This window comes from Gossypium arboreum, chromosome 3, assembly GCF_025698485.1.
Source record: "Gossypium arboreum isolate Shixiya-1 chromosome 3, ASM2569848v2, whole genome shotgun sequence".
In the NCBI taxonomy this organism is placed as follows: domain Eukaryota; kingdom Viridiplantae; phylum Streptophyta; class Magnoliopsida; order Malvales; family Malvaceae; genus Gossypium; species Gossypium arboreum.
The window spans coordinates 138,057,638-138,074,356 of record NC_069072.1 but is presented as its reverse complement, the minus strand read 5'-3'; the positions used below and the strand labels follow the sequence as shown (position 1 = coordinate 138,074,356).

General features: G+C 31.2%; 2 protein-coding genes across 4 annotated transcripts; both read right to left on the bottom strand.

Moving 5' to 3' along the window:
• Window positions 1-2,524: 2,524 nt before the first annotated feature.
• On the bottom strand, window positions 2,525-8,531 carry LOC108475623 (protein At-4/1). 3 transcript variants are annotated; one of them, XM_053026403.1, is made up of 9 exons: window positions 8,277-8,529; window positions 7,935-8,040; window positions 5,789-5,844; window positions 5,609-5,686; window positions 5,129-5,202; window positions 4,566-4,699; window positions 4,387-4,482; window positions 4,041-4,188; window positions 2,525-2,799 (listed from the first exon to the last, which is right to left on the bottom strand). In XM_053026403.1, the coding sequence occupies exons 1-8, from the start codon at window positions 8,337-8,339 to the stop codon at window positions 4,043-4,045; spliced, it is 753 nt and encodes a 250-aa protein (XP_052882363.1). In that variant the 5' UTR covers window positions 8,340-8,529; the 3' UTR covers window positions 2,525-2,799; window positions 4,041-4,042. The 3 variants fall into 3 exon arrangements, with proteins under 3 accessions (XP_052882363.1, XP_017633095.1, XP_017633096.1); XM_017777606.2 differs by having other exon boundaries at window positions 2,531-2,799; window positions 4,372-4,482; window positions 8,277-8,531; XM_017777607.2 differs by lacking the exon at window positions 2,525-2,799 and having other exon boundaries at window positions 3,751-4,188; window positions 8,277-8,526.
• A 563-nt stretch (window positions 8,532-9,094) lies between these two features.
• Window positions 9,095-15,643, bottom strand: LOC108475083 (RNA polymerase II C-terminal domain phosphatase-like 4). Its single transcript, XM_053026358.1, has 7 exons — window positions 15,585-15,643; window positions 13,179-13,264; window positions 11,987-12,193; window positions 10,835-11,124; window positions 10,229-10,414; window positions 10,099-10,137; window positions 9,095-9,589 (listed from the first exon to the last, which is right to left on the bottom strand). The coding sequence occupies exons 1-7, from the start codon at window positions 15,641-15,643 to the stop codon at window positions 9,278-9,280; spliced, it is 1,179 nt and encodes a 392-aa protein (XP_052882318.1). The 3' UTR covers window positions 9,095-9,277.
• Between the last annotated feature and the right edge of the window lie 1,076 nt (window positions 15,644-16,719).

Genomic DNA, 16,719 nt, shown 5'->3' with positions numbered 1-16,719 from the left:
AATTGCTCCAAATTAGTCTCTGTACATTAAAAATTTATTCAAATAATGACACTATTATAATTTACTGTTAAGTTATTGATAATTTGGACAAAATATATCATCCCAATTAATTTACTCAAAGATCCTGATAAAAAAAAAACATCTAAGAAAATTGATGTATTTTTTAACTATCGCGTAGATAAAATAAATACAAACTTAACATATCTTTTCAACCACATGATAGTTAAAAAATACATAATTTTTTGAGTGATGGTTGGGTTTTTTATGAGTCGGATGAAATTATGGGTAAATCAATACGTATGATATTTATCTAAATTACGGATAACTTAACGGCAAACTATAACAATATCATAATTTGAATAAAATTTTAATATAAAAGAATGGTCTATAACAATTTTAGGTTTAATTCAACCAAAATAACCTCAAACAATAAAAAAAACAACTCAAATTTAAGTTAATATTTAAGACTCATTTGACTCGAATTGATTTAAGATAAAGATCAAATTATTCAAGATAGCTCAATTAAATTTATTTATGTAATATAAAATAAATTTTATTCTCTTAACTTTAAACTTGATTATTAGTGTTTGAGTTCGGACTCAATTTAAGTTTAAACTAAAATTTTCAATACCAAATAAAAATAAAATATGTATTTAATGAGTACTCTCGAGTCATTAATGACCAAAACTTCAATTTTCTTTCCTAAACCTAAATAACTTACCAATACATACATGCATCCTTACACCATAATTCAACCAAATGGATGTAATGAAGCATGAAATGACAAAAGTAAGTTTTTTATTTTTCAAAGGTCAATTTCTGCTATTAAACCTTCTACTTGCTTAAATTATGAATTTAATACTTATATTTTAATTTTATCAATTTTAGCATTTTTGAATTGATCATTTTTAGTCCTTATACTTTTCAATTTTTAAAATTTTAGTCTTGAATAAACAATAACAGTTATTTTCTTTTAGTAGTCATGTATTGTGCGTAAAGTTATAGATTTAATCCATGCTCTTCAACTAAATCATTCTTAGTCTTTATATTTTTTGAATTTCAAAATTTCAGTCTTAATGTAAAACGATAGCCGTTAAATCTATTAATTGAGTTTTTTTTTTGAGTAACATGTGAAAATAACAAGCTGATATGACATTACACATGTCGTATCAATTTTTGAAACTAACAAATAGCTATCGTTTGGTTAGGACTAAAATTTTAAAATTCTAAATGTACAAAGACCGGAAATAACCAAAATTAAAGTACAAGTACTAAAGTCACAATTTATACATAGTACTAATAGCAAATTTAACCTTTTTCAAATTTACGATAATTGCAATGGCTTAAGTTGTAAGATCCGCCATGCTAAATTGAGGATACCTATACTATACATATATAGAGACAAACTTCACTTGGAAAATATCAACAGTCCTATATGTATTTTGTTCCTCTAATGTAGCTAATCCCTATAAATAGGTTTCAACATGCTCAAAATGAAATCAAACCAAAAATCTATAGATATAAACAAGAAAGAGTTAGTACCTGCAATTTGGGGCACATTTGATAATCAATGGCTAGGCTGAACGTCAAAGCATCAATGCTCTTTAACTTCATTCTGCTGATATCATTTCTTCTCATGATCACCATGGTTGAGAGCAAACTCCTGAACAGTAAGTAATTTACAATATACAAAATGAATCTTTTTAATCACAGAATTTATGTTTAATATTCGTTTTTTGTATTTTTTTGGAATAATATAAATTTTAGCTTAAGAACTTGGCAACTATATTCACTTTAGCACCTTTTTTTTTTTCACTTTGGTACTTGAACTTGGTAACTAAATCCATTTTGGTCCCTAAAGTTGAATTCTATCAAGATTTAATAATATGACCAGTGTTTTTAGAACATGGCTAGATTGACCAATCAAGCCGATTGGATTGAGAACCAACTTGCATACTAGTTCAAAAAAAGAGGTTGAACCAATTAAATCAAAAATTGATTGAAACCGGTAAAAATCTAAAAATGAGATTAAAACCACTAGTTGAACAAATTGAATTGATTTATTAATTTTTTAAATTTTTTAAATTTTTAATTATTTATTTAATTATTGTTGATCTAGCAGTTGAACCAATTAAACCGATTGAATCGGGAACTAGTGGATTGATTGGTTCAACCACTAGTCCAATTATTATAATAGTGCATGTGTCACTCTTAAGATTATACCTTGTCATCATCAAACTTTTATATTTTTTGAATTTAAGGACCAAAATGAATTTAGTTGCCAAGTTTAAACACCAAAATAAAAAAATACATGTACTAAAGTAAACCTAATTGTCAAGTTGATAAGCCAAAAATATATTATCCTTATTTTTTGGGTACAAATGAGACCATAGTTTGGAAATAATTGGAAAGGGTTGCAAATGTCAATATCCGAATCTTGGATTTGCTAAAAAGATTGTAGGAACCAACTACACTAAATCCGAGGTTCGGATTTGCAAAGCTTCCCAGCCTCTAAAATGAAAAATTGTTATTTAGGCCCTTTAATTTTTTAAAAATTATAATTTAATAAAGGTAAAATTACACTTTAGTTCTCCTAAAATTATAAAACTTTAATTTAATCCTTTAAAAATTATAAAAATATAGACTATAAAAAATTAAAATTTCATTCACCCCCTAAAAAATTGTTCTGGCTTCGCCACTGGTTATGATTAACTTGTGGTGGTGGTTTCGTGCAGTTGGGAATGGAAAGGTGAAATTCCAGGAGGTGATGAAACAACCAAGGGTAGCTTGTTCAGGCATCTGGTGTCCAGGGAAGAACACTAATAAGCATTGATGAATTCATCAGAGTACTTAATAATAAATCCACAGTGGGCTATATATATATATAGCAAATAAACAAATATAGAAGAATAAATGATCAAATAGAATAATTTTTACTGGCACAAGATTATCTTTCATGTTCTTTTTGGTATATTTTATTTAATATTTGTAAGTACAATTCTCAGCCCCATTAGCAAGTTGTGGCCCTCAGAAAGCAAATTTAACACAAGAAGCAGATCACATATTTAACATCAGCTAATAGCTAGTTTGCACAAAAACTAATTTGGATTAGTATTTGGTTCCCTGCTAATGAACTCCATGCTTCTAGTAACAATAATATATATATATATATATATGAAACTTATAAATCATTAAGGATCTGCATGCATCTATTAGTAAATAAATTCTTCAAGTTGATGAAACAAGAGATCACAGATATGATGCTTATTGATCAATTAAAAACAAAAACAAATTAATAATACTTTCCTAGGTATCTCACCTCTTCTCTAATTATATATTTCGGAATCACCTTTCATACACCTTTAAGATTTCTAAGAAATCAGAGACTGGACTCATTTGAGATTGGAGGAAATTAGGATGTATCATATTTCTAAAAATCACCAATTTGTCATTTTTAAACAAGGAAAAAGCGTTGTGACTCAATTATGCTACATTAGATATGATGTCTAATTTAACATTACTGATAAATATCAATAATTTAACATTTAAATTAACGATTTTAGTAACTGAAGTACCTTACTGAAAAATATCAATAATTTGGGATATAACTAAAATGCTTTAAAGTTTAGGAATTAATTTAGAATAAGGGTTATAATTTAAGAATGTCTAGTGCAATTAACTCTTTAAGAAAATAAAATAGTGATGACAATAAAAGAATCTAATGATATTTTCTATCTGTTATTTTATAGATTTAGTTTAATCCAATTCAGATTTTGTGTCATTCCACCAACTAGTTGTCAACCTAACTGTATATGAGGGTAACAAATAGACTACCCCTATACTTATTTCCACCTAAAATTTTTCCATGGTATCACAGTCAAGAATTTTAAAGGAAAATTGAAGCATTCAATTATGAGTTATGACTTGTATATGTACTGCATTTTTTTCCTAGAATATTGCAGCCAACTAAACTTGCATAAAGTTGAATGGTAAACAGCTCGGTTTCCAAATCATGAAGGATATAGTTTGAGGTACTGCACCTCTAACACGCTTCCATAGAGGAAAGCTTCCTTTTGAGGATCTCATTTTCCTTTCTTAATTTCATAATCTTCAGCTTGAGTGTTTCAACTTGCTGATTTGAAGCTGAATCTTGTTGTTGTTCTCCAAGCTTTGTTCTGCTGATCAATACTGCAGCAAACTCATTATAATTATGTCAATGGCATTATACGAAAGAACATCCTAGATTCTTAAGCAATGAACTCGAGTAAGAGTTACAGAAATCCCTATTATAGTGTCAGGCAAGATTTTTTCTTAATTAAGCTAGCATACTAAGTTTCATCAAAACCCGGTGTTAAATGATTTAATATTTACCTATCACAAACTTACATTCCTTTTCAGCTTCCTGTAGTTTCTTAGTCAACTCATTTTTCTCTTCTTGTTCTATCAGCAGACAATCTTTTAAGTCCCAAATCTCGAGCAGATCTGTAATGTATATTTAGTATTTATAAGATTATGCAACAAAATCAGGTTGGTAATTATTGAACAGTTTTAACTTAGGATCTCACATTTTGATTCCTCATCAGACTGTAGTTGATCCAGCTTCTCTGATAGCACTTGTGCATGGGATGTATGTGTTGCTAAATCTTTACGCAGCTGAATTATGGTTGCTTCATTTGTTTCTTTTTCAAGTAGAAGACCTCTAAAAGAAGGAAAATTATATTTACAGCCACAAAAACAGAATTCTTGAGGGGGGTTGGCTCTTTTGGGAGAAATCTTCGAAGTTTCTTCCGCCAGACAGCCAATCTGATCTCCCAATAATCGAAGGTATTGTCTCTTAGGGAGGGTTTTGTCTGTACTCTATCAAGAACTAACTTGCCATGAGCAGCTACCCTAAGGGCTTAGTTCAAAGAGCCTAGAGTGCCTCGACCATATATGGACATACAACCACTCACCAAGATGTGATGTGAGTGTCTTGCCCTTGGTGGGGTTCCAACCCCAGACCTCTTCCAGTGGCTTTCGGCAGAGCATGGGAGGCACCCTCACTGGAAAACTTTTCTCTAAGGAACCTCCCCCCCCCCCCCCCCCAAAAAAAACAAGAATATACAGGAGCAAATTACCAGAAACTTACCTGACTTCAGCCTCTAGATCCGCAACTTCCTTTGCATGGTCTTTGTTAAGCAATTCCATAGCCTTCTTATGTTCCTGCTCAGAGATTTCAACTTCTCATTGTCATGCAACTTGTTTAAAACAGTTGTCTTTAGCCCCAACAAGATTATGGAATTCACCTCAAGACATTTTATGGAGCCATTTTCTCATTCATTTCAATCATCCATATTTTATTGGCGGTTAACTGCTCAAATTAATGCCGCTTTTAGGGGTTGTTAAAGGCCAAACCTTTCAAAATGGTCATATAAGGACCTAACATTTACAACATTTGAGAAGCCTTTATTTGAACACTTTTGAAAATATTTGACCCTTATTTGACCATTTAAAAATGTTTAACTATTATGTAAGCAACTCTTAAAATCTTGGGCCCCAATTTGAACATTTAGCCATTTATGGGAACACAAACATCACTTAAAAAGAACTCAGCATCAAAGATGCTTACTTCTTCTTTACTCGTATATTCATCCTTGCTTCTCCAGAGTTCTTCTTTCAATCTCTGGCATTCAGCATGATTTTCAAGCTGGTTTCAGAAATTTGAAGTGGTTTAGGTCACAACAAAATTTAAGTAAATAAATCTTAAAAGATGTGTAGACCACCAAGGACATGAAAAAGGATTGTGCACCTGCACAGCAAAATTGTTCAAGGATTCTGTGTACAGTTTTGTAAGTCGTGCATTATCTACAAATTATGGGAGAAAATTTTCCATTTTAAGTTTTGAACAAACAAAATTTCCACTATGCAATTCTAGAAAAATTGGAACTACACAAAAGAGTATTACAAACTGTCCTCTTCACAAGAAACTATATATGAAAAACATACAAGTAGAATATGAAATTAGAAAGGAAGAAACCTGGGTCCTTTAGTTCAATTTAAGTTAAAAACTAGTGTAACTAGGCCCTTTTAGTTCAATGTAATGTAAAAACTAGTGTAACTAGGGATGGCAATAGAGCGGAACGGAAACCGATGTTAACTCCATCACTACTTCACGGTTGACACACTCTGTTCCATCACTCACCCCACTTTACTATAGATATATAATCTCCACCCTACTCCACTTAAATTTATTTTTTGCTATTTATCTTTAATATTTTCAATCTTTTTAAAGGCGAGTAAATATTTAAACATAATTTTTTAAATATTATTTAAACATAAAATATATATATCTTTCTATAACATATTATTACATTCATCTTTTAATAATTATATATAAAGATAAAATGATAATTTTATATAGTGGAGCAGAGTGCAGTAAGACAAGCAATTATTATAACCACTCAGCCTCCAATTTCCAAGAGAAAAAACTCACTTTCTTAAAGAATCGGTTTGAAATCCATTTTCAGACTTTGCACCATAGAAACCACTACATGCAAACTAATTGATTACAAGCAACTACACTTGCAATAAGTGGATCGACTAGTTAATTTAACATGGCAATAACAGGTACTAAACTAGAGCTTTATTACCAGAAATCACTATCTCAACGATTTTCGAATCGGTATGCACGATCCCAGTTAACGAATGCTAGTGGAGCAGAGCTCTATATAAAGATAAAATGATAATTTTATATAGTGGAGCAGAGTGCGGTGAGACAAGCAATTATTATAACCACTCGGCCTCCAATTTCCAAAAGAAAAAACTCACTTTCTTAAAGAATCGGTTTGAAATCCATTTTCAGACTTTGAACCATAGAAACCACTACATGCAAACTAATTCATTACAAGCAACTACACTTGCAATCAGTGGATCGACTAGTTTATTTAACATGGCAATAACAGGTACTAAACTAGAGCTCTATTACCAGAAATCACTATCTCAACGATTTTCGAATCGGTATGCACGATCCCAGTTAAGGAATGCTAGAGGTTCAATTCAATGGGACCAATAATCTGATTAGCGAACAGTTCATTATAAAATTATTGAGTAAAACAAACAACTCACAAGTTTCAGAATTTATTTACATTGAATTGTGCATTCACATAAACGCGAAAACTATCAATATGTAAGTTCCCAAAAATACATTTAGCATTCCAACAAAATTGTATTTTGTTCCTACTAAATAAGTAGCACTTTGCTTTTTAATTTTTGTTTCTCGAATCAAACCTATACACGTTCTTGGTAAACATTGAACTAAATCTCTCATCCTAAATTAGATGCAATTTATAGGCATAAAATCTTTACAGTTTCTTCTCCCAAAATTCACATCATGTTTGGTAGGAGAAAAAAAAAGGAAAATAATTGGATTTGCACCTTGTAATTCCCTCCGAAACCTATTCTGCCAAATATGTTAAGAGGGGAAAAACCATTTTATTTATACTCCCTAGGGGTGTAATCGAGCCAACCCAAATACTGTCCAGTTCAAGCTCGACTTGAGCTCAATTGAACATCTATTTTAAGATATAATCAAGCTATTTGAGTTCGATTAAATTCATTTATCAAATTTTGTACTCAACTTTAAGCTCAACTTGATAATTAAGCTTACTGTTAATAATATACATTAAAGGTAATAACGTAATTTAATAATATAAAAATATGAAAAGCTCAATAAGGCTCGTGAGCCATTCAAGCCAAGTATTAGTAAGCTTGAATTCGGCTCGACCTCGGCTCAATAATTACCAAATCAAGCCAGGTGCACCCCTTTCTTTCCTTACATTTCTCATCTTCACCTTTTCTTTTTCCTTTGTACCAAACAAAACTATAACTCAAAGCTTTGATCAGATTATGAAACTTATGATCCTCAAATAAATAACAAAGGATTTAAGGAAAACAACCTTGTTTTAGAGAATCACAAGTGATTTTAAGAGCCTCTCCTCTTTTTATTTCTGCATTCCAATTTGATTTCAGAAACTGAATCTCTTCGGTTCTCCTCTTGAAATCCTGCATAATCCAAAAAAAAAAAAAACTCAAAGAGCTAATAAATTCCTTTCAATTAATCCATCATAAAAAATGAAGAAAGGAATTGCCAAGGATAATATTTCGTGAGCTTAAATCTTTTTGGGAATTTGAAAAAGTTCTCACGTAATCCATGTAAAAACGCCATTTACAACCCAATTAAGCCAAGACAAAAGAAAATGAAAAACTAAAAAAAAAAACAGATAAACAGGGGGATTTACCTCGTAAATTTGATCGAAACCAGAAAGAAGCGAATCCATGTAAAGGTCGCTAGTTGCCGCCATTTTTCTGTGACTATGCTCAAATAAGAGGAAAAAGATTTTTTAAATCCCGTGCTTTGTAAATTAATTAAAATTTTGGTTAAAAAAAAACTTTATTGTCCTCTCAAAAGGTTAGAATGCAAATGCAATATCAATAATAAATTTAACTCTTGATATTTATATATTTTATATAGATATTGATAGAATGTATGAATATTATAAGTTAAATTTGTTAAATTAAAATTAAATTGATAGAATGTATAAAATTTAAAGGTTAATTTATTATTATATCAATAAAAATATGTATATTTGAAGAAAAATATTAACATTGTGATTAGTTATTTACTTTCAAATTTGATAAAGATTAAATTACTTAACTTTTTTTGATAAAACCAATTTGTTCAATATTAAAATTAAGGACTAGAGAGTTCCTTTTACTTAATCTTTTTTTAACCGTAATAAAATTAGTAATTAAGCTTAGCTTAAATGTTTAATTTAATATTTTAATTTTTTGTCTCAATTTGATACTTAAATTTTACTTCAATATTCAAATGATACTCAAGTTTTAATGAATCTAACCTAATAACTTAAATAAAACTTTCAAATAATTCAATTATCATAACTTTTAAAATTAAATAACTAAAAAGTAAACTTACTAATAATTTAATAAATTTAACCTAATTTACCCATATCTTTTATTAATTAAGATTAAGAATATTTAATCTAAACTCATACTCAATGCACAAATAATCACATTTAACAGAAACACAAAAATCAAATTTCCTTTTACCAAGTAAACAATTGAAATAACTTGAACGATTGAATTCTTATCTTGAATCACTTTTTAAAAATAAAGCTCGAACCAAGTTTGAAAATCGAATTTCGAGTCCTGGGTAATCAGAGAACTAATTTAAACTACCAAAGACTGTTAAGATGAAAACACTACATTAATGAATTAATGGTCATTGATTCTTTGTTTGGCTAACTGGAAAGTTTTCTTCGGGTTGTTTCTGCCAAAAGAAATTTGTAGCTTCTATCCATCGCGGATGGACCAAAAACTTGTTCTCTTTCACAGCCCAACGGGACTTTTGTGTTCCAGCATCCATTGAAACGACGTGTGTTACTGAAGAATCAGTTTCGGTCGAACATGTACCTCCTAACTGTTCTGCCATTATCCATAGATGATGATTCTCTGGCTGGAATTTCATGGGGAAAACACGGCTGAAAACAATTTTGCAATCCTTCAATGCTTCCGCACGAACTGTTTTCAGGGCCTGTAGGATACAGAAGAAAAACTCGGAGTCAGGGGTAAAGCTGAATTTTTTGGGGGAAGGGGGAAAGATGAAGTTACATATTTTAAGTTACATATTTTTATGACGGTTAAAATGTAATTTCACCGTTGTATTAATTTATATCTTTATAATTTTCAACATGAGTAAATTGAAATTCTTGCATTTTTCGAGGGGCAAAGGGGGCAGCCCCTCTCCCATTGCCCCTGCTCAGAGACGAACTAAATGACGAACATCCCCTCCGGAAGCAAAAGATATTTGTTTGGTCCCTCTACTATAAGGCCTTGATCAAATTAATCTCTATTTAAAAAAATCAAATAAAGCCAAATTAGAATAGAGTAAACTCTGCTACAATTTGAACATATTTGATTCTTTCTTATTAATAATATAGAGACTAAATTGATCCATTTAATAATAGATCCAATCCCTATAGTAGAAGGACCTCTTAGGTACTTTAACCTATTTTGAATCTCAAATGATAACAAAAAGTATACCTGCCTCACATCTCGTCTAGCAAGATCGGAATCAAGTTCCTGCAAGAAGTTTAAAATAAATAAATAAAGAAAAGAAATTCACAATCCAGCCACAACACATAGAGAACATCTATAAAAAATGATTACATACATAGAAGAAAAAATGGTGGATTCGTCGAAGTATTTTAAGAATGGAAGCAAGTGCTCCATCGGGCTCACTTTCGTCACTCTTCAACTGAGAAAGAGACTTGCAATCGAAGCCGAATTGGCGACAACTCGAAGCAAAGAAATGATATCTCTCCATCAATATCAGATTGTCTTTCTGATTCGGCCATGCCTACAATAAGAGAAGGCAATAACTTCATCGAGCTTCTAAGCAAATTTTATTTGAAAACATAACAGGGTTCAGCACTCAAAACATTCAAGCAACACCGGACCGGAATGGCCAGTCACACAGGTTGGACTGGGAACCAGTAGGGGTACCAGTCAGGAGAATGGCTTTGAACCAGTTTCACTGGGAACGGGTACAGACCGGTTGAACTAGGCAAAAAAACCAGTTAAACAGGATTTTTTTTTTAAATTTTAATGATTTTTTAATCGAACCTGCCAGACCAACGAACTAATGGCCTGACAAGTTTGACCACTGGTCCGGTTCTAAAAAACATTGCACTCACGAAATTTTCACACATCATATTCGAAATATACTTACAAATTTAAAACAAGAAACACAATGTCAGCTTATTAAATGTGAACTCACATTTTCTGTATCGTCAAGGATCACGGCAGCACTCTCTTGCCCTAGTACCACATCAAGACCCTTTTGATGTTTCTGGGTGCCATCGTCTCGTGAAATCACTCGGCCATTGAAGTACTCTTTTTCTGGATCAAGCAATTTAGCCATTTCTAATGCATAGGGTCGATCACCCATTGTATAAATGTACATCTCAAAAATCTCACTTGCTTCTTTGAGAAATGTACGAACAAAAGGCCTCAATTTGGTCATCATATGCATAAATTCCAACATGAACAGGCTGCCTTTTGAAACATCTGTCCAGGAATACCAAAGAGCACAATGATCGTAAATCCATCAAAGTAGATTGAAGACATGATACACACACGAGAATATATATATGGAGAGAGAGAGAGAGTGGAAAAGAAGATCGATGATGTATGAGCACCAACTAATGTGACATGCAAAACTTGAAACTCATTACATTCAAGCAACACAGGTTTCTTGTCATTTTTCTATTGTTCGGTTTAAGCTTTGATAATACAAGACTAGATGTTCAGTCCTAAGAATAACAAGTACCAAACTTAAACTGATAGCAACAAATACAAAGCATCAAATTTGATTAATTCTTTAAAAGTTAATTTATATCTCAAAATCAGAGTTTAAGATCGCACATTCACTGTTATATTTTGGCTACAATTCATTATCCTAGTCCAAGTACAACTTATTCCACACGATATAGCATTGTCCAAAAAAGGATTGATGCATCCAGTAAAACCTTTGCTGATTTTTCAATTCCTGAAATAAGGGTACATAAGCTTTATCGGCATATAACAACAATGTTGCAGTTTCTTCTGTTGAGAATTTTACATAACTTGAGAAATTAGAATGAAAAATTATGCAACAGTTTACGACAAAAAATGTCTGGTCAAAACCTACCAAAATATTTTACGCTCAGAGGCTTAATTGATATATGTTTAGACTCACCAAACCAAACTTTGAAAGCAAAGCTTATTTTCACATATTATCTAAAAATATACACAAACGCGAAGCAATAAAGGCAGCGGCCAGGAAAAGAAAATTGAATTTCATGAGAAAACATACAAGCATTGGAATTCAAACAATTACGGTACAAGAATATTGAAGACAGGAGAAGTTAAACAGTTTCACAAAACATACCTTGAAGAGAATCAGATTGGCTCTTCAAATATTCTTCCTCAGCTGTTAGGTGATTGATTTGAGTAGAATTAAGGAGCGTGTGGTCTAAATCAAGAACTAAGTAAAGCTTTTTATGACGTAACAAATTTTTCATGTCCGTGCCGCGTAATCGAACAATTTCATCATTACCGAGCCTTAAATCCTGCAAAGTACCGTTGTTCCCCACATCTTAGTCAAGAGACAATCAATAAAAATCACAGCTAACTATTGCTATTCTCATTTGGAAAATTTCACCTTATGTATATAACTAAATGTTACACCAGATTCATCATCCACTCTTTGCCCACAAAGGATGCACATTTGTCCAAAAGAACCGGGATGTGTACATGTATCCTTGTTCAAGGATACTCCCGAATGCATAAAATGTGAAATTAGCAAAGAAAGCAAGTACTAAACTCAAATTAAACTTACCTGCTGGGTAGTTGCAATTTATGTACGTAAACCTTTTTTCTCATTTTCTTTAACAGTACAGTACATTCAAAGTGAAATGCAATAGCATGCAACTCCATCACTAGAGAGACATATGTTTTAAACATCTTTAGACACAGATATTAATCCTTTTGCAAAAGCCTTTTTCTAGTAGGTGTTCTCAATAGAAGTTTCGGAGGGGGGGGGGGGCAGGGGGCGGAACACAGTCCAAGAAAGAGCAAGAATATGTTGATGCGTGCATGCATTGGATAGGCAGTATCATTTGAAAACAACTTCATGAAGCTTAACAAATAAAGTCAGTTGATGTTTAAAACTTTGAAAGCTTCAGTATGGGAAACCATCTAAAACAGACTCATCCAACTTGAGCATCTACCAGCAGATTAGATTAAAACTTAAGAATTGACAAGTTCTAGCCAAATTGTTCAAATCTTCATGTATCTCCTAAAAGCCATTAGTAATTTGATACGTTTTCTCTTCAATACGGCAAATCTAAAACAGACACATCTTATTTGAGAATTTATCAATGGGGTATTAGATTAAAACTTAAGAATAGACTAGTCCCAACCAGAACATTCTCTTCCTGTATCTCCTATTATTCATTACTAACTTGAGGTATTTCTGAGCAGATCTCCAGATAGTTAATTGCGCTGAAGTTCAGGAAGTGGGAGGGGACCCAAGCTTCAAATAAACTAGAGGGGCAGCTAACCAAATTAAGGAACTTTACCTAACTTTTCTTCCATCAAACCCTGAGAGGTTGACTCTTGAGGTCCTTCTAGGTCATCCAACTTCTCGGTCTTGCACCTTTTGTTCCTGCAAGTTAAATTTACACAAGTCCTTTAGTAAAGAGAAAGCGATAAAGGCAGCAAGTTCAATTCAAACTTGAAATGATATATTCATTAAGATGCTAAGATAATCAATCCTTGTGTTCTGCCAAGAGCAGAACATAATCCAGCGCCATAGTAGCTTTAACACCAATCAAAACAAAATCCATAAACAATTTTTTACTATTTCCTCGAATTCGAATTCATATACACATCAAATATGTGAACTGAATCACTTACAAAACTCATCTGCAAAATTACAAAGCCAAACTAAAACTCTATAATTCAAAAAAAAAAATTAATTCAAATATGTGAACGATATCACTTACAAACTCATCTGCAAAATTACAAAGCCAAATAAAAACTCTAGAATACAAACTTTTTTTTTAATTGAAATATGTGAACTGAATCACTTACAAAACTTATCTGCAAAATTACAAAGCCAAATTAAAACTCTATAATTCAAACAAGAAAGAGAAAACAACAATCAAAAAACGTAAACTGAAAACAGTATGCGAAACACGCCACAAAAAAAATAATATTGCAGAATCAGATATCAGATAACCACAAATCAAATCAAAAACTCAAAAATCTCATAGTTGAGGAAGAAATCTATTAGCTTAGGCATTCAAAATTACCTCATTCAATAGTTTTGTTTATAGGTTTTGGTTTGGCCCGTCGAGAACTTGAAGGCAGGACCGGAACCGATAACTGGGGCAGGAATCGGGTGGACCGAAGCAGGAGCGGTGGGGCGGGAGAAGGCGACCTGAGAGGAAGAGAACGGAATGATATCGCACGCGCAGAGAACGAGCGCTAGTGGGGGTGTTGCCCGTGCGGGTTATTTGAAATTTTGGGGGGAAAGGGGAAGGTAGTTGACCTTAGGAGTGATGATGGGGATATAAGATGTGAGATGGGACGGGTCACTTTCTTTAAAATAAAGTTTGGGTTGCGTAAATTATGAAAATTTAGCCTTTTTTTTTTTTTTGTTACAATAAAAATCAAACAACAAATACACCTAGCGTTAATTCAAGTAACACTCCTAGGGAAATAAATAAACAGGTCATGACATGCTATTTTAATTTATTTATTTTAATCTTAAAATTTCCATTGTTGCCTAAGGCTTCTATTTTTAAAATTTTGAAATTCAATTCCCATACTCTTCAATTATTAAAATTTACTTAAAAATATGAGTCTAATAGTCGTCAAGTGACTAAATTTCACTAAATAAAAGTAAAGGATTAATTTTCAAATGTATAAAAAGTATACAATTTATAACATATTTTAATCTTTTAATTTCAATAAGTTGAACTATTTTCAAAATCACATATAATGACATATAATTACATGCAAAATACAATATAACTAACTAATAGTAGAACGATTCAATTAGAGAACAAAAACTAAATCTACAACTTTATACTCATACATAACTAACTAATAGTAGAATTTAACCAAATGATTTTAATTGCTATACTTATCATTTATTTAATTTAAAAATATTAAGACTAAAATTAGCCAATTCAAAAATACATGAATTAAATATACAATTTATCACAAATATATACACTACTAACAAAATTTGACTTAAAGTTTACAACTACACATGCAATACAAATCAACAAACAACAAGAATATAACCATACCAAACCCATCAAGAATATCATGACATCATTTTATCTTTTTAAAATTTAGAAAGATTATTAAGAAATTTAAGAAAATAAAAGTTTTTACATATAAAATTTTGGTTATTTCTTTAAAAAAAACTTATTACATATAATAAACTTGGGATTTAGAAGTGAGTTTAAAAAAACTATTTCAACACTTTTAATAAATTAAAATTAATTATCAATGACAAAATTCAATATTACAAATGGAGCAATTTTATAATTAAAAGTTGTTTTATTATGAAAAAACAAATAAATTGTTTTTATAGTATAAATTTACCACTACACTATAAGTGGATATTGAAATTGCTAATTATTATCACTCAACTTTTATGTAATTGAAATTAATCATTTAACTTTGAATTTTGATTAATTTTTCCATTAACTTTAATTTTTTAAAAAAATCTTACCATTAAATATTGGTTTTAATTATTTGAAAACAAAATTTAATGGAACAAATATTATTTTAAATATTGTATTTTAATAGTGAAGACGAAGTTAATTTATAAAGTTTTCGAAATTTTATTTAATGGAAGGAAGACTTGAAAATTTTCTATCTATTATTTTATAGATGCCTTTCCAAGAATTTTCTCTAAAGAACCGAACCCAACAAGAATATACAGGAGCAAGTTACCCGAAACTTACCTGACTTTAGCCTCGAGCTCCGCAACTTCCTTCGCATGGTCTTTCTCAAGCAATTCCATGGCCTTCCTAAGTTCCTGCTCAGAAATTTCAGTTTCTCATTGTCATGCAACTTGTTTAAAACAGTCCCCAACAAGATTGTGGAATTCACCTCAAGATTATGGAGCCATTTTCTCTTTCATTTCCATCAACTATATATTGGCGATTAAATATTCAAATTAAAACCCAACATTTTAAGAGTTGTTCATTTAAAGGTCAAATATTTCAAAATAATCATATAAAAACTTAACATTTACGAAAGTGTTTAAATAAAGGTCTTTTACGCACTTCAGCTCAATTTATAATAAAAATACTCAGATATATAATATTTGAGAAGCTTTTATTTTAACACTTTTGAAAATGTTTAGTCCTTCTGTAAACAACTCTTAAAACATTAGGCCCCAGTTTCAACATTTAGCCTTTTATTGGCACACCAACATCACTTTAAAGGAAGTCAGCATCAAAGATGCTTACCTCTTCTTTGCTCATATATTCATCCTTTCTTCTCCAGAGTTCTTTCAATCTCTGACATTCAGCATGATTTTCAAGCTGGTTTCAGAAATTTGAAGTGGTTTAGGTCACAACAAAATTTAAGTATATATATCTTAAAAGATGTGTAGACCACCAAGGACATGAAAAAGGATGGTGCACCTGCTCAGCAAAATTGTTCAAGGATTCTGTGTACAGTTTTGTAAGTCGTGCATTATCTACAAATTATGAGAGAAAATTTTCCATTTTAAGTTTTGAAATATAACAAAATTTCCACTCTGCAATTCTAGAAAAATTGGAACTACACGAAGGAGTATTACAAACTGTCTTCTTCACAAGAAACTATATATGAAAAACATACAAGTAGAATATGAAATTACAAGGGAAGAAACCTGGGTCCTTCAATTCAATGTAAGTTAAAAACTAGTGTAACTAGGCCCTTTTACTTCAATGTAATGTAATAAAAACTAGTGTAAATAAGGATGGCAATAGAGTGGAATCGAAACAGATGTTATTAAATTCATCACTACTACTCCATCGTTGGCATACTCAATTTCATTATTCACCCTGTTTTACTATAGATAGTGGCATATCTAAGAGGCTGACAGGG